At 42.8% G+C, this 20835-nt stretch overlaps 1 protein-coding gene across 1 annotated transcript; it reads left to right on the forward strand.

Moving 5' to 3' along the window:
* Positions 1-323: 323 nt before the first annotated feature.
* colgalt2a (collagen beta(1-O)galactosyltransferase 2a) lies at positions 324-16470 on the forward strand. Its single transcript, XM_062992831.1, has 13 exons — positions 324-333; positions 1323-1575; positions 4575-4688; positions 5377-5494; positions 8973-9107; positions 9201-9405; positions 10030-10149; positions 11279-11352; positions 12340-12446; positions 12543-12675; positions 14477-14604; positions 15368-15574; positions 16248-16470. The coding sequence occupies exons 1-13, from the start codon at positions 324-326 to the stop codon at positions 16468-16470; spliced, it is 1827 nt and encodes a 608-aa protein (XP_062848901.1).
* The last annotated feature ends 4365 nt before the right edge of the window (positions 16471-20835 follow it).

Raw genomic sequence — 20835 nt, forward strand, 5'->3', positions numbered from 1 at the left:
AATGTTCCACTCTCTTCCCAGGAATATACGTGGAGAAAGTCGGAGGCAGTACCACAGAGATCATCTACACCGCCCTGCTGGGAGTCGGGGATGAAATCCTGGAGGTGAACGGAGAGATGGTGGCTGGATTGAACCTCGATCAGGTGACCAGTCTGTTGACCTGCGAGAGCACGGCCACCATCCGGATCCTTCCACATCGCTGGATCCAGCACTGAACTAGCACGGGATATGACAGATAATATTGGTACCCTTGCATTTTAATAAAATATGGACCCATTTTTTACAGAAGCACCAAAATATTCGGTGTATACTGCTAGCTAGGTATGTATGCAGGTACACTATGTTGCCAAAAGTATGTGGACACTCCTTCTAATTACTAAGTTCAAGTGGTTTAGCCACACCCATAACAACAACAACAATAATAATAGCAATAAATGGCATGTGGGATTTGTCATATATTTATAAATGTGTCTTTATCAGGTCTGGGTTTATAGTTGTGACCTCAACCCCACTACAAACATCAGTGGGCACAAATCATCATTTCAACAGGCACACTCCAAAATAATAGAAAAGCAAATTATGTTGTTAAAGCTGTAGTTGGGGTGAAGGTGTGTGTGTGTGTGTGTGTGTGTGTCATATCAATGCCCATGGTTTTAATATGAGAGGTCGAACAATCTCATGGTCAGGTGTCCACATACTTTTGGCCATTTAGTGTAGATAGATCCTTTATTCATTTAACTTGAAATAAATAAATGATGTTTATGATTTTCTGTATGTATTTTACATCTGTTATAGACATCATGTATTTAATAGCCAATAAATTTGTGGACAATCGCCGTTTCTCTTACTCACTTTCTTAAGTGCTTATCCAATCAGGGTCGCGGGGGGTGCTGGAGCCTATCCCAGCTTTTCAATGGGCGCAAGGCACACAGTAACACCCTGGACGGGGCGCCAGTCTATCGCAGGGCAGACACACACACACATACACACACACAGTGTCTCCAATTAACCTGACTGCATGTTTTTGTACTGTGGGAGGAAACCGGAGCTCCTGGAAGAAACCCACACAGACACTGGGAGAACATGCAAACTCCACACAGAAAGGACCCAGACCGCCCCACCTGGGGCTCAAACCCAGGACCTTCTTGCTGTGAGGCGACAGTGCTACCCACCGAGCCACTGTGCCACCCAATCACCATTTCTTTAAAATAATAATTTTTTGGACTTGAGACGAGCGTCCAGGTTGTGGCCGCTTCCCCTCGGGAGGAAAACAGACCCCTCAGTTTTCTGTTTGACTGCTACATTCTTTCTCTCCCTGTGAGAGACCCGGGACAGTACTGTGCAGGCCATGCTGCATCTACGGAGATCCATTCAGCTTCTGTTTGGACTCACGATCCAACTGAGGTTCGGATTTTCCGATGGATTACCGGGTCTGGAACCCCTCTGGAGCGAGTCGGCTCTGCTCAGGCCGAAGGTGATGATCACCATACTGGCTCGCAATGCTGACCACAGTCTTCCCTTTTACCTGGGCTGCATCGAACGCTTGGACTATCCGAAGGACCGGATTGCTATCTGGTAACTGTTGTTTGTGTGGTGATTGATGATCATTTTTGCATTTATTTATTTCTTATTGAAGCAAGAGTTCTTTGAGGGGCTTAAGAATGTTGTGGCTAGTAACTATTTGTTTATGGGAGATGAGAAATGTATTATACCTCTAATAATATATACAATATAATAATAATTGCTTATACCATTTCAGTGAGTACAACGTCATTTAAAAAAGAACAAACTGATTAGTTGCTGCTCTCAATTACCATCAAGTATTTTAATTGCTAGTGTAAAGTACAGACATGTTTGGTTTTTATAAAGCAGTACGCTGCCTTTATGGTTTTACCAAATAACATCTAAGTTTTTTAATGCTGTGTATTTATTTAATTACACTATATGGCCAAAAGACTGTGGACACCGGACCATTCGCTTGTTGAACATTCTGTTCCCTCCCACCAGTTGTGGCTATACAAGCGTCCACTCTTGTGAAAGTGTGAATTGTGTGTCTATTTATTTTAAAAAATGTGAGTTCAGGGACTGATGATGTAAAAACCTGGTTTACAATAAAGCAATAAGCCACGAGAGGCCGTGCATTACTGTGATTTTAGCACGGGGATGACGTTTTTGGCACGACGCGAAGCGGAAAACTTCTCGAGTGGCTTATTGCTTTTATAAAACGGCGGTCAACATAAAATATAATAAATACAACAATGTTTAATTCATAAATGTATTTATTGTGTATAAACTTACAATAAAGCATTCTTCCGCGACGCAAAATAGTTCGATTAACAGTGTTGCTAGGCAACATGAGGGCGAAAATAACATTAACTTTTTGTATTCAGTGGCGTATTAATATGGAATGATGTGAGGTGGTCCTAGGTGTGCGTTTATCGGGGATTTTACAACGGCTTAGAACGCGGCTCAGCCAATCAGATTTTAGGACCGGAACTATCCGTTTTATAATTGACATTTTGGCTTTGTGCAGGCCATCGAACCATTTCCATTTTCAGCATTTAGCAGACGCTTTAGTATGCCGTCTAAGCAATTGAGAGTTAAGGGCCTTGCTCAAGGGCAGCAGCAACCTAGCAGTGGTGGAGTTTGAACCAGTGACCTTCTGCTTACTAGTCCAGTATCTTAACCACTAGACTACAACTGCCCAACTGAACCAGCAGAGTTTCTGCACACCTAAAACCAGTAAGTACAAGAGGAGTGCACATACATTCGGCCATACAGTGTACTTACATACAGTGTCATTTAAACAACAACTAATGTGGGTTTTCCAAAATGACTAGTCGTGTGTTTGGAGAAGACAGGATGACGACACTGTACCTGCTGTGAGGCGTAGTGGTGGTAGTATTTTGCCCACCACTGTTGCATTGCAGAACGTGGATGGAATAATAAATAAAGATGAAAAATAAACTTAACATAATTTGGATGCAGTCAGATGTTCTACAGTGACGGGACAATGTGGCGATGAATATGTATGCGATACGGCTCTCTGTGAGACTCCAGGGGATGCCTGATAGTCTCAGCTCTCCTCGGCCAGCACGGGGGTGGTACAAGCGGCAAAACAATTGCAATAGAGGAACTGGCAATGATTAGATGATTAGAGAAAAATACACCCCTCACACCCCTCATTTACATTTTCGGCATTTAGCAGACGCTTTTAATCAAAGCAGCTCTGTATGAGGTCTAAGTCATTGAGGGTTAAGGGCCTTTCTCAAGGGCCGAACAGCAGCAACCTGGCAGTGGTGAGGCTTAAACCAGCAACCTTCTGATTACTAGTCCAATCAAGCATCTTACACTACTGTGACAGTATACTGTTTAAGCAATTGAGGGTTAAGGGCCTTGCTCAAGAGCCCAACAGTGACAACCTGGCAGCGACCTTTTGATTACTAGTCCAGTACCTTAACCACTAGGCTACAACTGCCCATAACAATTTGGGTTTTCTTTCCAATGCATTTACTAATGAATGCAGTCAAACTTGCACTGTTTAGATGGGCACTGAGAAGTCTGAGAGTTTACTGAGAGTTTTTCCAGAAGCTTGTTGATGGTGATCAAATGTAGACGTTTGAGGTGTGGATTCAGTCACAGAAAAAGAACAAGTCAGTCATGTCTGTACTGAAGGGGTGCGCTGACTGAGCCGAGGGTTCGATTCAGCACCGGGGTCTGAAATATTCAGCGCTTGGAGAACAAACAGCATCGAGGGGCAACAAAAGTCACAGTGCAGTGAGAGAATGCCCAGAAAAGGAGAAGGACAGAAAGTGTGAGCTGAAAACGTATACCACATACGTCCAAAAGTATTTGGACGCCCCTCTTAATTATTGAGTTGAGTTTCAGAAACACACTATGCTGACGTTTACATTTATGGCACTTAGCAGACGCTTTTATCGCTGATGAAAATACAAGCCATCAACTGAGTCTGATATGGATTAAAAAAAAATCAGGTAAGCTGAATATAAACCGAATAGGCATAACATTATGACCACCTTCCTAATATTGTGTTGGTCCCCCTTTTGCTGCCAAAACAGCCCTGCAACTGTGCTGCTCTGTGTATTCTGACACCTTTCTATCAGAACCAGCATTAACTCCTTCAGCAATTTGAGCTACAGTAGCTCGTCTGTTGGATCGGACCACAGGGGCATCAATGAGCCTTGGCCGCCCATGACCCTGTCGCCGGTTTACCACTGTTCCTTCCCTGGACCAGTTTTGATAGATACTGACCACTGCAGACCGGGAACACCCCACAAGAGCTGCAGTTTTGGAGATGCTCTGACCCAGTCTTCTAACCATCACAATCTGGCCCTCGTCAAACTCACTCAGATCCTCACGCTCGCCCATTTTTCCTGCTTCTAACATCAACTTTGAAGATAAAATGTTCACTCGCTGCCTAAAATATCCCACCTACTAACAGGTGCCGTGATTAAGAGATAATCAGTTTATTCACTTCACATGTCAGTGATCAGAATGTTATGCCTGGTCGGTGTATCTGCCACTGGCGTCTGAAGGATTTGACCCTGTTTTAGGGCTGCAGCGGACCACAGCGTTGACAACACGACTGCCATGCTGCAGGAGTGGCTAACTGGAGTGGAGCTTCTGTATCATTCCGTCCGGTTCAGGACCACAGAGGATGACCAGAGGTAGGAGGTTCAATTCAACATGACCTGTTACATTCATTTAGACACATGGTGATAATAATAATAAATAAAATAATAATAAACGCTTTATAAACGCTTATATTATGCTACGAAATAATTGGTTAAAATTTGGGTGTGGGTGGCACTGTGGTGCAGTGGGTAGTGCTGTTGCCTCACAGCAAGCAGGGCTTGGGTTTGATTCCCCTGCCCGGCATCCAGGGTCCCTTTCTGTGTAGAGCTGCTCTGTTGCTCTGTCTTGCAATGATCACACTATGAGCACAGTGTGTCGAGTACAGCGTTGAGGACCCAAGGGTAACAGAAATGGCTTCTGCAAGACAGAGGTAGTCACTCAGTGGTCAGGGCTTTGGGCCCTTGAGTGTAGGGTACTTCAGGGGCACTGTATACTGGCTGACCTCAGCCCCAGAAAACACAGCGAACATTCACACAAGTACAACTGGGTTCTTTTTCCATAAGTGGAAAGTACGAGGAACGGCAAGTCGTCCCCGGACAGGTGAGCTAGTTGCAGGATAACCTGAAAGCAGCAGAAACAACAGTTACACAGACAACATTACGCAATGAACACTCCACTGCCTGGGATTTAAACCTGCAACATGCTCTTTGCTGCCTGAATGACTGAGAGTTATTTTATAATAAACATGCTATATTAACACGCTGACGAATTTAATTACAGATCCTACGTGGATGAGTCGGGTCCCAAGCACTGGCCTGATTCCAGATTCAGCCACGTGATGAAGCTGAGGCAGGCCGCTCTCAGATCGGCCCGGGCTCAGTGGGCCGACTACATCCTGGTACGTTACGTGGACTCCTCCTTCCTTGTCTGCCTTCTAATTAATAAAAAAATGAATTAAAATAAACACAGACTGGAGGTTTTGGACTGTAGAACCATTTTTAGCTGCAGTAACGTGTCCTGTAGCTGCTGATCAGACTTGTGCTACAGTGAGGAGGACCTTCTAGACCTCTCCGGGGTTTCATGCATGATTAGCTCTCTTTAGGTCATACCAGAGATGTTCGAGTCCGAGTCAAGTCATGAGTCTTTAGGCTAGAGTCCGAGTCGTCATGATTCTTTAGACTAGAGTCAGAGTCAGGTCACGAGTCTTTAGGCTAGAGTCAGAGTCAAGTCATGAGTCTTTAGACTAGAGTCCGAGTCAAGTCATGAGTCTTTAGGCTAGAGTCCGAGTCAAGTCAAGAGTCTTTAGGCTAGAGTCCGAGTCAAGTCACAAGTCTTTAGGCTAGAGTCCGAGTCAAGTCACAAGTCTTAAGACTAGAGTCCGAGTCAAGTCACGAGTCTTTAGACTAGAGTCAGAGTCAAGTCACGAGTCTTTAGACTAGAGTCCGAGTCAAGTCACGAGTCTTTAGACTAGAGTCCGAGTCAAGTCACGAGTCTTTAGGCTAGAGTCCGAGTCAAGTCACGAGTCTTTAGACTAGAGTCCGAGTCAAGTCACGAGTCTTTAGGCTAGAGTCCGAGTCAACTGAATAAATGCAAATAACAGCATTTCTTACTAAAATTAAAATCAGAAGGTCTGATTGGTGCAGAAAGCGTCTTTCAACCATTAGCGCCAATTCTGTTGGAGCGTTCCATTCACACCAGTTGTTCCTGTAAAGTGCACTACGTAGGGTATTTCACCATTTTAAGTGAGATTCCAATCCAAAGGTAACGAAAATGTTTAAATGAAGTGAACTTCAAACTGTGTAGGGAGTAGGGAGCGATGCTTCATCACTACGCCGGAAGCTGGCTGTAACATTTACCCATTGCGTGCGTTGTGTGTTAAGTGGGCCAAAACAGGTTAATTTTCACACGTACAGTGTATCACAAAAGTGAGTACACCCCTCACATTTCTGCAAATATTTCATTATATCTTTTCATGGGACAACACTATAGACATGAAACTTGGATATAACTTAGAGTAGTCAGTGTACAGCTTGTATAGCAGTGTAGATTTACTGTCTTCTAAAAATAACTCAACACACAGCCATTAATGTCTAAATGGCTGGCAACATAAGTGAGTACACCCCACAGTGAACATGTCCAAATTGTGCCCAAATGTGTCGTTGTCCCTCCCTGGTGTCATGTGTCAAGGTCCCAGGTGTAAATGGGGAGCAGGGCTATTAAATTTGGTGTTTTGGGTACAATTTTCTCATATTGGCCACTGGATATTCAACATGGCACCTCATGGCAAAGAACTCTCTGAGGATGTGAGAAATAGAATTGTTGCTCTCCACAAAGATGGCCTGGGCTATAAGAAGATTGCTAACACCCTGAAACTGAGCTACAGCATGGTGGCCAAGGTCATACAGCGGTTTTCCAGGACAGGTTCCACTCGGAACAGGCTTCGCCAGGGTCGACCAAAGAAGTTGAGTCCACGTGTTCGGCGTCATATCCAGAGGTTGGCTTTAAAAAATAGACACATGAGTGCTGCCAGCATTGCTGCAGAGGTTGAAGACGTGGGAGGTCAGCCTGTCAGTGCTCAGACCATACGCCGCACACTGCATCAACTTGGTCTGCATGGTCGTCATCCCAGGAGGAAGCTGACGCACAAGAAAGCCCGCAAACAGTTTGCTGAAGACAAGCAGTCCAAGAACATGGATTACTGGAATGCCCTGTGGTCTGACGAGACCAAGATAAACTTGTTTGGCTCAGATGGTGTCCAGCATGTGTGGCGGCGCCCTGGTGAGAAGTACCAAGACAACTGTATCTTGCCTACAGTCAAGCATGGTGGTGGTAGCATCATGGTCTTGGGCTGCATGAGTGTTGCTGGCACTGGGGAGCTGCGGTTCATTGAGGGAAACATGAATTCCAACATGTACTGTGACATTCTGAAACAGAGCATGATCCCCTCCCTTCGAAAACTGGGCCTCATGGCAGTTTTCCAACAGGATAACGACCCCAAACACAACCTCCAAGATGACAACTGCCTTGCTGAGGAAGCTGAAGGTAAAGGTGATGGACTAAACCCAATTGAGCACCTCTGGTGCATCCTCAAGTGGAAGGTGGAGGAGTTCAAGGTGTCTAACATCCACCAACTCCGTGATGTCATCATGGAGGAGTGGAAGAGGGTTCCAGTAGCAACCTGTGCAGCTCTGGTGAATTCCATGCCCAGGAGGGTTAAGGCAGTGCTGGATAATAATGGTGGTCACACAAAATATTGACACTTTGGGCACAATTTGGACATGTTCACTGTGGGGTGTACTCACTTATGTTGCCAGCCATTTAGACATTGATGGCTGTGTGTTGAGTTATTTTCAGAAGACAGTTAATCTACACTGCTATACAAGTTGTACACTGACTACTCTAAGTTATATCCAAGTTTCATGTCTATAGTGTTGTCCCATGAAAAGATATAATAAAATATTTGCAGAAATGTGAGGGGTGTACTCACTTTTGTGATACACTGTAACTAATGTTACCACGTGGTGACGCTAGAGACTCTAGTTGTTTACGAGTCATTTTTTGCGAGTCATGAGTCGAGTCCGAGTCATTTGAAATGAGTCCGAGTCTGAAGTCACTGTTTGTGCGACTTACGTGCGAATTGGACTCGAGTCCCCATTTCTAGGTCGTACCAGATCATCTCAACTTGTATCTGATCTTGTGTGATGGACTGACGATCTGAGATTTATTCATTGCTTTAGCCTGGTCAGGGTCGTGGCGGGTACGATTTCACTGGGAAACACTGGGCGCAGGACAATCGTCTGTGTGGACGTCTGGCGTCTTTGAACCTGGATCTCAGTGTTTGTTCCACCCAAGCGCCTATCCTCAAATTCTGCGATACAATTTCAAATCAATTCTTCTTTTAATTACAATTACAAGCTGTCCAGGCCGTAAGACAGCACCATGAAGCTCCCTCCACCACGCTTTACAGCTGGAATGATGTTTTAGTACTGGTATGTGGTTCCTTCTCCATAGGCATCTGCTTTATTTTGTCTCATTAGCAAAAATACACTACACGGCCAGAAGTATATGGACACCTGACTATGAGCTTGGTGACTATTCTAAACTCATGTGCATTTAGTATGGAGCTGTGCACAATTTGCAGCTGTAACAGTCTCTATTTTTAAGAGAAGGCTTTCCACAATCATTTGGAGTGTGCCTGTGAGCATTTGTGCTCTCAGAGTTTCTGTGCAGACCACTGGAGCTCCAGGTCATTTATGAACCTTGCTTTGTGCACAGGGGCATGGTTAGGTTAGAACAGGAAGGAAAGGGCCTTCCCTAAACTGTTGATTGTATGTGTAAGTTAAATGAGTCAAGTCTTATTGATCTGGTTTCTCTAGTTTGCAGACAGCGATAACCTGCTAACAAACCCAAACGTGCTGAACCTGCTGATCGCCGAGAACCGAACCCTGGTGGCTCCCATGCTGGAGTCCAGGACGCTCTACTCCAACTTCTGGTGTGGCATGACAGCACAGGTACGTTCAGCGGCCTGTAAATGCAGGAAACGTCTCAGCGAACACGTTTCATGGCATGAAAACGACAAACTCACAGTACATTATTTCCTTAAGGGTTTTTACAAGAGGACGGATGAGTACGTTCCCATTCGGAACTGGAAGCGCACTGGGTGCCACGCAGTGCCCATGATTCACTCCACCATGCTGTTAGATTTACGACGGAGCACCAGCCGTGCCCTCAGCTTCTACCCGCTCCACAAGATGTACCCGTGGGTCCTGGATGACATCCTGGCCTTCTCCTTCTCTGCAAGACAAGCAGGTGAGCTGTGCACGGCAGAACCATTAAAACCAGTTTAAAATGTCTCAGTCTACTTCAAATTGTATTCAATAGTTCCTGGGTGGCACAGCTGGTAGAGTGGGTTCTGCACACATGTGGGTTTAGGGTCCTTGCCTCTGCTCACTGTCTGTAAGGAGTTTGGGATCTTCTTTATAAGTCTGGATGGGTTTCTCTGCCACCTTCCAAAAGCATGCAGAAGGTGGATTGGCACATTTGAAATTTGGCCAAATCTAGAACTCATTTTATCAATTTGGTGCACTGGGCAACAGCGACACCTACTGTTTGGCCAGGATGCTGGAATGAGCGGCGTATGAATTTAGGAAGTATTGTTTCTGCGTGGGGAATTGGGCATGACTAAATCTAGTTTTGAACAATGACATGTTTTAATCTTGTCATGCAAATATGGCTTTAAAGGTCTTCGCTTCTCTGGGAGGGCTTTCCACGGGATACTGGAGACTGTGGGAATTTGTGCCCATTCCCTAAACTGTTGCCACAAAGTTGAAAGCATGTTATTTATTTACAGCGTGTGTGGCTAAAACATCTCAATATTTCCACTGAGTGTCCGTATACTTTTGGTCATGTGGTGTTTTGTTCACTTCCCTGCAGGGGTGCAGATGTTTGTGAGTAACAGAGAGCATTATGGGTATTTACCCGTACCGGTACGGACGCAGCAGACCCTGGAGGACGAGGCCGAGAGCTTCACCCACACACTAACGGAGGCCATGTGTGAGTCACATGATCCAGATACACATTCCACATCGGTAACCGAGCAATGCTTCCTATTGCATCCTAATTTGGATATATCCAGTTCTCTTAACCAGTCCGGCGACTGCTGCTCACGGAGAGCTTTAGCATGTGTGGAGGATCACGCTATGCTCTCTGTTGTCTCTGTTACCATGGTGAGGCTGGGAATCCACATCCGACCTTTCCTCCATCAGACACGGCCAGTTGTGTCTGTTAAGTGACCAGGCTGGTGGTACCGCTGAGATTCGAACTCATGTCTTAGTAATGCACCACCCAAGTGCCCTCCCAAACATGTTGTCAAATGAGCCACAGTGGGCTAAAACAGTAAACAAAATCTGATCTCACAGGCCACACACATGCAGTAACGTATGGAAATAATGGACAAGTGCATCCCAGACCTTCATGTGTCCCAGGCTGCAAAGGGCCCAAGGGCCAAAGGTTGAGAACTGCAGGTTCTGTGGTGGATCGATGACAGATTTGATGTACCTTTTAGCCAAAGGCGTGTCTGAAATAGCCAAACTGCTGCATAGTTTTGGGAATGTGGTGTACTGGAACCAGTATAAGCCATGAAGGCCAGTGGTGGCTCATCAGTTTAGAGTTCAAGCCCTGCCACTCTCAAGGTGGCACTTTTGGACCCTTGAGCAAGAAACTTAATCCATAGTTTTTTTCTATTTATATTTGAGGGTATATTTGCCTGACATGCCCCCTCCGACACCTGTCCATCAACCCCTTCTTGTTCCCCTGTACTTGGGTGGATTTGCATGTGAGGCCAGTCTCACTCGTGGAGAGTCACTCACTGATCTCTGCGTTCATTCACTTCTGTACAGACGCCTTGGGCTACTAACCAGGTTCCTTATACAGTATCGACGACCCCGCCCCATTTAAGCCTGCTGCAATTTCTGCACTGTTAATAGTGCTCACTATGGGGTGTCACTAAGGAGTTCAGAATCCCAGTGCTGGTGTGCTCGTGAAATATCCCGCTGCACCACCTGGGCGCCTCTGAATCCATAGTTTCCTGTACCAGTTCTGAGTCCCACTGGATAACAGGTTCGACCAAGTGCTTATTCTTTACTAATAAAAACAATCACTGATAAATATTTATTATCCATAGTGGATTTCACCTTGGAGCCTTCACGCTATCTGCACATCCCACCCAAAAACAAGGACAGAATGGCTTTCGATGAGGTGAGTATCACATCTCCTCACAGGTCATTTATACACCCACGAGGCATAACATTATGACCACTGAAAGGTGAAGTGAATAACACTGATTATCTCTTCATCACGGCACCTGTTAGTGGGGGGATATATTAAGCAGCAAGTGAACATTTTATCCTCAAAGTTGATGTTAGAAGCAGGAAAAATGACGACTGGGTCAGAGCATCTCCAAAACTGCAGCTCTTGTGGGGTGTTCCTGGTCTGCAGTGGTCAGTATCTATCAAAGGGGGTCGAGGAGGGAACAGTGGTAAATCGGCGACAGGCGGCCAAGGCTCACTGATGCCCGTGTGGTCTGATCCAACAGACGAGCTGCTGTAGCTCAAACTGCTGAAGAAGTTCATGCTGGTTCTGATAGAAAGGTGTCAGAATACACAGTGCATCACTGTTTGTTGCGTATGGCAGCAAAAGGGGGACCAACACAATATTAGGAAGGTGGTCATAATGTTATGCCTGATCGGTGTATCACACGTGTCTACAGAACCACTGTCCATAAATTAATGACCATCTCAGCAGACCAAACGTCTTCAGCCAGTACAAAGAACAACCGGTTTTTGCTCAGAGAGTTTAAACCATATGTGACCAAAAGTATGTGGACACTTGGCCATCCTGTTTCAAAACCATGGGCTTTAATAGATTCATCCTTCTTCTTTGCAGCTATAACAGGCTGTCCACAAGATGTTGGTGCATTTGACAAGACAGCTTGGCATGCAAACGGTATACCAATTCGTTCCAAAGATGCTTAATGGGCTTGAGGTCAGGGCTATGCGCAGGCCAGTGGAGTTCCACTATTGGACTCTTTGATGGGACAGCACAGGGACTTCCCCAAACTGCTCGTTCATCTAATAGAATTCATTTTATGCACCTGTGGCTGAAATGGGGTGTCCACACACTTTTGGCCATAGAGTGACTTATTAAATATTCAATCATTCAACCAGTGTTCTGTTTTTCTGGCAGATCTTTGTGATTAATCTGAAGCGGCGTGCGGACCGTAGGGAGCGTATGCTGCGCACCATGGAGGTTTTGGGTATTGACGTCACGGTAACCGAGGCGGTGGACGGCAAGTACGAGATCGTACGAGGTCACTACCGGTCCTCCGGACTGTCCATCATATGTTGGCGTATTTTTTGAAAATCTCTCTATCTGTCTGTGTGTCTCAGGGCTCTGAACTCATCACAGCTCCGGACTTTAGGGATCGAGATGCTGCCGGGTTACCGTGACCCGTACTCCGGCCGGGCTCTCACGAGAGGGGAGATCGGCTGCTTCCTCAGTCATTATAATATTTGGACTCAGGTAGGAGCAGCAGGAGATTCGTACTAATGCGGTCAGATTCTGAAATGGGAGTCTGGCGAGGTCGGGTGGCATCATATAATTAAATTAAACAAAATTAAATGTTTGGGGATGCACTTTTAAATCCGGAGAAGCCGCAACCTCTCTCTCTACTGATGCTGATCCCCACTGCTGATTGAGATGAGCGAGACTGACATCTGCCCTTTCCAACACGTGTGCAGTAGCCGACTGCATCTTTTCACCTCCACGAGGCATGTTCATATGCAGATCAGCTTTGTGTACGGAGAGCCACACCCTGACCAACGCATTATTCAACGCATTATATCACTCAGCCAGCAGAGGTCGTAATTGCATCAGTTATGAGGTCCCTATCCAGCTCCCACCCTGTATGAACAACAAGCCAATCGTTGTTTATGTAGTCACCCAGTCCAGCCGGATGGCAGAGATGAATTTCGAACCAACGAGTTCGAAATGTCAGCTCTGGTGTGCTGGCGTGTTTTGCGCCACCTGAGCAGCAATTCAATCCAAGTCTTGTAAGCATATGTTTTAGAATTAGACTAGTTGTTTGATTGAGTTCTGTTCTGAGATTATTTCATTCTGCTTTGGTGTTGTATCTTTGTTATTTATTTATTTTATTTATTTATTTAATTTATTTATTTATCTAATTAATTTATGTATTTAATTAATTTATTTATTTAATTTATTTATTTAATTTATTTATTTATCTAATTAATTTATGTATTTAATTAATTTATTTATTTAATTAATTTATTTTATTTATTTATTTATTTATTTATCTAATTAATGTATGTATTTATTTAATTTATTTATTTAGTTTATTCATTTAATTTATTTATTTAATTAAGTTATTTAAGTATTTTATTTATTTTATTTATTTATTAATACATTAATTCATTAAATAATTAATTTAACCCTGTACAGAGATTTCTATAAATTCTACAGCGTAGTCTGTACTTTCTATCCTACAAAAAAAAAAAACATTTCATTTCATACTGCATTGCTCACTTCTCTTAAAAGAATAAGGAACAAACGTCACAGTTATCTGAATTTACTCAAGTGGACGCGTTTACGAGGGCTTGCCGGGCTGCGACTCCAACCACATCCTGTGTGCTGCATAATACGTAACTGCACCGTCTGTACTGCAATAAGAAGAATAATTAGCTGTCGTGACTCTTATTAACGCCTAATCTAACATACTGATCAGCCAATCCACTTTCAGCATGCATATCTTGGGAGGTGAAAGAAAACTGGAGTACCCAGGAGAGTGACTACACACATTTTGGTTACATTCATGACAGGACAGGTAGCTACTGCTTACACAAGATTCATCAGTTCAAGTCTTGGACAGTTTTGTGTCTCCAGCTCATCTCACTTGCTTGTCTTTGGACTGTGGGAGGAACCCAGAGCTCCTGGAGGAAACCTATTCAGACACTGGAGAACATGCAAACTCCACACAGAAAGGACCCGGACCGCTCCACCTGGGAATCTTGCTGTGAGGCGACAGTGCTACCCACTGAGTCACCGTGCCGCCCAGAATGGGTAGAGCAAACTCCCAGACAGTAAACAAAAGGGGTTTAAACCGAGATCCCTGGTGCTGTGCAGAACCCACCTGCTGTGGAACAATCCACTATTTTACTAATAGCTCTTGGCACTGGTGGTGTTCTAGTATTGTTCCCACACAAAAGGGGAGGTGGGTAAATGGGGGCAGGGAGTAAAATCCTTAAATGAATGTCCAACAGTCAGTGATCGTACCTGGACATTCCTGACTAATTGTCTCCCTCAGGTGGTGGAACGGGAGCAGCAGCAGGTCCTGGTGCTGGAGGACGACATCCGCTTCGAAGTGAACTACAAGAGCCGCCTGAAGACAATCATGGAGGATGTTCGGCGAACGCAGCTCGACTGGGACCTGATGTAGGTTGGGTATGATATCAGCTCCACTTACCATATAGAAGCACTTTGTAGCTCTACAATTACTGACTGTAGTCCATCTGTTTTTCTGCATACTTTTTTTTACCTGCTTTCACCCTGTTCTTCAATGGTCAGGACCCCCACAGGACCACCACAGAGCAGGTATTATTTATGTGGTGGATCATTCTCAGCACTGCACTGACATGGTGGTGGTGTGTTAGTGTGCTGGTATGAGTGGATCAGACACAGCGGCGCTGCTGGAGTTTTTAAATACCGTGTCCACTCACTGTCCACTCTTACCTAGTTGGTCCACCTTGTAGATGTAAAGTCAGAGACGATCGCTCATCTATTGCTGCTGTTTGAGTTGCTCATCTTCTAGACCTTCATCAGTGGTCACTGGACGCTGCCGGCTGGATATATTTGGTTGGTGGACTATTCTCAGTTCAGCAGTGACAGTGAAGTGTTTAAAAACTCCAGCAGCGCTGCTGTTTCTGATCCACTCATACCAGCAAAACACACACTAACACACCACCACCATGTCAGTGTCACTGCAGAGCTGAGAATGATCCACCACCTAAATAATACCTGCTCTGTGGTGTGAGAGTCCTGACCATTGATGAACAGGGTGAAAGGGGGCTAACAAAGCATGCAGAGAAACAGATGGACTACAGTCAGTAATTGTAGAACTACAAACAAGGAGGTGGTTTTAATGTTATGGCTGATCGGTGTATGTATATACAGTACATATATCTTTTTTTTTTTTTAGATATGTGGGCCGCAAGAGGCTGCAGGTGAAGAAGCCCGAACGCTGGGTGAAGGGGGTAAAGAACCTGGTAAACCCGGACTACTCCTACTGGACTCTGGGATACGCCCTGTCACTTCAGGGTGCCAGGAAACTCCTGGACGCTGAGCCTCTAAGCAAAATGCTGCCAGTAGACGAGTTCCTGCCTGTGATGTTCAACAAGCACCCGGAGTAGGTTCACATTTCAGTAGATCTTCCTTATAAATATGGTCACTGCGACTAATTACTGAGTTTAGGTGTTTCAGCCACGCTCAGTGCTAACAGTCTGGGTTTAGAAATGCAAAAGAGCCAAGTACTTCCAGATACCGAGTGCCAGCTGTGAAATATGGTGGAGGATGGAATAATTGGAACTCAAGCTATTAGACAGGCTGTAATATCCAGCATTATTTCTGTGGCTGAATGAAAGATAATCCTCACAGTCATATTCCAAAATATAGAGATATGATGCTTGTGTGTCCACATTGTGTACTTCTATTGTTGGTGCAAGCAGTAAGTGGATTGGCTCTAGTTGATTGGCTGCATTAAAGATTTTGAGATACACCGTATTGCCAAAAGTATGTGGACACCAGACTATGATCATCTTTACAACTATATTATTTTGTGAGGTCAGGCACAGATGTTAAACAAGGCCTGTCTCGCAATCGAGGTTCCAATTCATCCCAAAGATGTTCACTGGGGTTGAGGACCACAGAAAAGCCCCCACACTAAACCTGACAAACCACATTTTATGGGATTCATTTTATACCCAATAACTGTGGCTGAAACACCTAAACTTGGTAACTAGAAGCAATGTCCACAATGTCCAATGTCCTTTTTACCCAGATAACTCTCTCTCCTACTCCAGTGATGAGTACCTGGCTAACTTTGCGTCCAGGAACCTGCTGGCGTTCTCGGTGGAACCTCTCCTCCTCAACCCGACCCACTATACAGGAGAACCGGGCTACATCAGCGACACCGAGACGTCCACTATCTGGGACGACGAAAGAGTAAACACTGACTGGGACCGCCAGCATGCTAATAAAAACCGCGGAGACGCAGGTCCCACGTCCAGCAAAGATGAACTCTAAACCAGCAAGTGTATCAGGAAACGTTTGATTACCAAGTATGAAAAACTAGTAAAAGAATCCATGTGATGTGAGTGTGGACCACCGCTCGGGTCTATGTAGTAATTCTGAGTTATTTTATGACTTTTGTAAATCTTGTGTTTGTTGAAGCCTGTAGATTTTTTAAATAATGAATTTTACCCAGCAAAATTGGTAACAATAAAAAACTATTTACATACTGCTTAAAAACCCTGCACAGTTCCTTATAATTTAGGAAGCCATGTCACAAAGTTAAATAATAATGTTCTACACAACTAAATTAATATGAAGTTGCAGAATGAATGTTTTTGGAAGGTTTTCTTGGAACCATTACAGAAAAGTCATTGAAATCCCAGGACTGGCATGTACGATGGCGTATTAGGGCCACTTTTACAAAAAACATATTTTTTAAGTTCTGATTTCGAGAATAAAGTGGAAATATTATGGCTATAGCGAGCTCCTCGTGTTAAAATGTATACTTTCGTATCGGTTTCACAAATAAAGAAATCCTGGATCTGTGTAAACTGTGTTTATTTAGATGAACACCCACCACCAGTGCGCTCGACGTCTGTGTCGTCACCAGTGCTTCAACCGAGGCCCCAACCCCTTTACGGACTCGTACGATAAACTAAAGCTGTATGGTATCGCTATAAATGGTTGCATTGACGGGTTTAGTCATCATGTCATGTAGATAGAGGCGTATAATACAAACAACCACCCAAAAATAATCGGGGGTTATACAGTATATAACCACAGTAACGTTGGAAGATAATCCAGGTACTGAGATCCGTGCTTCTCTGAACTGACAAGCCTAGGACGGCTGCTCACTCTCTGGCTATAATATTTTGACTTTATACTTTACATTTTCAGCATTTAGCAGACGCTTTAATCCAAAGTGACTTACAGAATGAGCGGAACACGATAAGCAATTGAGGGTTAAGGGCCTTGCTCAGGGACCCAACAGTGGCAACTAGGTGGTGGCGGGGCTTGAACCGGCAACCTTCTGTTTACTAGTCCAGTACCTTACCCACTGAGCTATCACTGCCCTTTATTCTCATAATCATTTCGACTTTATTCTATATAATCATTTCGACTTTATTCTCATAATCATTTCGACTTTATTCTATATAATCACTTCGACTTTATTCTATATAATCACTTCGACTTTATTCTCATAATCACTTCGACTTTATTCTATATAATCATTTCGACTTTATTCTATATAATCATTTCGACTTTATTCTCATAATCACTTCGACTTTATTCTCATAATCACTTCGACTTTATTCTATATAATCACTTCGACTTTAGCCTCATAATCACTTCGACTTTATTCTCATAATCACTTCGACTTTAGCCTCATAATCATTTCGACTTTAGCCTCATAATCACTTCAACTTTATTCTCATAATCACTTCGACTTTATTCTCATAATCACTTCGACTTTATTCTATATAATCACTTCGACTTTAGCCTCATAATCACTTCGACTTTATTCTCATAATCACTTCGACTTTAGCCTCATAATCATTTCGACTTTAGCCTCAATCATTTCGACTTTAGCCTCATAATCATTTCGACTTTATTCTATATAATCACTTCGACTTTAGCCTCATAATCATTTCGACTTTATTCTATATAATCACTTCGACTTTAGCCTCATATTCATTTCGACTTTATTCTCATAATCACTTCGACTTTAGCCTCATAATCATTTCGACTTTATTCTATATAATCACTTCGACTTTATTCTATATAATCACTTCAACTTTATTCTATATAATCACTTCGACTTTAGCCTCATAATCACTTCGACTTTATTCTCATAATCACTTCGACTTTATTCTATATAATCATTTCGACTTTATTCTATATAATCACTTCGACTTTATTCTATATAATCACTTCGACTTTATTCTATATAATCACTTCGACTTTAGCCTCATAATCACTTCGACTTTATTCTCATAATCACTTCGACTTTATTCTATATAATCATTTCGACTTTATTCTATATAATCACTTCGACTTTATTCTATATAATCACTTCGACTTTAGCCTCATAATCACTTCGACTTTATTCTCATAATCACTTCGACTTTATTCTATATAATCACTTCGACTTTATTCTATATAATCACTTCGACTTTAGCCTCATAATCACTTCGACTTTAGCCTCATAATCACTTCGACTTTATTCTATATAATCACTTCGACTTTAGCCTCATAATCACTTCGACTTTATTCTCATAATCATTTCGACTTTATTCTATATAATCACTTCGACTTTATTCTATATAATCACTTCGACTTTATTCTATATAATCATTTCGACTTTAGCCTCATAATCACTTCGACTTTATTCTCATAATCATTTCGACTTTATTCTATATAATCACTTCGACTTTATTCTATATAATCATTTCGACTTTAGCCTCATAATCACTTCGACTTTATTCTCATAATCATTTCGACTTTATTCTCATAATCATTTCGACTTTATTCTCATAATCACTTCGACTTTATTCTCATAATCATTTCGACTTTATTCTATATAATCACTTCGACTTTAGCCTCATAATCATTTCGACTTTATTCTATATAATCACTTCGACTTTAGCCTCATAATCACTTCGACTTTATTCTATATAATCACTTCGACTTTAGCCTCATAATCACTTCGACTTTATTCTATATAATCATTTCGACTTTATTCTATATAATCACTTCGACTTTATTCTATATAATCACTTCGACTTTAGCCTCATAATCACTTCGACTTTATTCTATATAATCATTTCGACTTTATTCTATATAATCATTTCGACTTTATTCTCATAATCACTTCGACTTCATTCTATATAATCATTTCGACTTTATTCTATATAATCATTTCGACTTTATTCTATATAATCATTTCGACTTTATTCTCATAATCACTTCGACTTCATTCTATATAATCACTTCGACTTTATTCTATATAATCACTTCGACTTTAGCCTCATAATCACTTCGACTTTATTCTCATAATCACTTCGACTTTAGCCTCATAATCATTTCGAATTTAGCCTCAAAACCATTTCGACTTTAGCCTCAAAATCATTTCGACTTTAATCTCGAAATCAAAACTTATAAATATCTTTTTCAGTGGCCCTAATCTGCCATCATATTCATGGCTGTACAAGTACATGAAAACGTTCGACTTGAACCACTGGCCCAGTGCAGACTTATTTGCTTGGATAGCTAAGAATTTAACTCGTTTTGGTGCTTTCTAGACACACAATAGTGTGAAAGTGCTACCTGTGTACCAATCACACGTGAAAAGGAAAATGAAATGAAGAGAAGGGACATCCATCGTTTTGACAAAAATTGTATTTTAAAGTTGAAATCGAACGACAAGACAAACTTTAAGGCCACTGTGGCCAAATGTGTTAATCTGCTAATGAGGAACATTAGCCAAGGGCAGCACAAGAAATCCAGGGTCATGACGCATTACAGAACAGAACGTAGACATAACACGGGGATGTTTTCGGGTCCTAAGACACCCAGCGATAAATGAGAAAAATGACATTAAGTTGACCTGGTGATGACGGATAACTGCCAGCAGCTACCCGACACACCGTCCTCGTATTGCATTGTGTCGTGTTGTGTGCGAATTCAACAAAGTGTTAGCAAATACAAACAGATCAGAGACTGAATCAGAAATAATATCAAGTCATATCGTTCTTCTGGATGGTACACAGTAAGGGATTAATGTTCGTTACGAAGGCAAACCTGAAATTAGTCCACAGACAATCTGCAAGTACAAAAAGCATGTTTTTTTCTGAATTCCTCTATTTCTCAAGCACTTGGAAAAAGGTGCATCCCAGTACGGTCTCGCTCCCATTCCACAGTGTTTCTTTTGTTTAAACTACAGTGTTGCAAGTAGACAAACGCCGCCGCCGTCATCTTCGAGACCTACAAGAAAAGTGCAATATTGCATATGTGTATTTTCTTTAGTCGCCCACCTTGTGGCATAAATTACCTGCAGAAACAGTGTGACTGTAAACAATGGTGCAAAAACGATTTCAGACAGAGGTTAAGGCTTTCTGAGATTCCTGATGTGTCCCGCCGTTCTCTGAGAAGAGTGAGAGTCCGGTTCTCTCCGCTCTACTTGTAAAGGCGGAGGAGAAATGAAAGTATAAACGTTAATAAATGAGAGGAGAAACTTCATCTGTTCAGATGCAGACGCTCAGCAGATCTGGTTCATATTCAATTTAAATCAAAATTAAAAAAAGAACAAAAGAGAAAAAGGAGACTTCAAAAAGGGGGTCAATATTGGGCACAAATGGAAGCGGTCTGGTCAGAAAG

This window comes from Trichomycterus rosablanca, chromosome 4, assembly GCF_030014385.1.
Source record: "Trichomycterus rosablanca isolate fTriRos1 chromosome 4, fTriRos1.hap1, whole genome shotgun sequence".
Taxonomy (NCBI): Eukaryota; Metazoa; Chordata; class Actinopteri; order Siluriformes; family Trichomycteridae; genus Trichomycterus; species Trichomycterus rosablanca.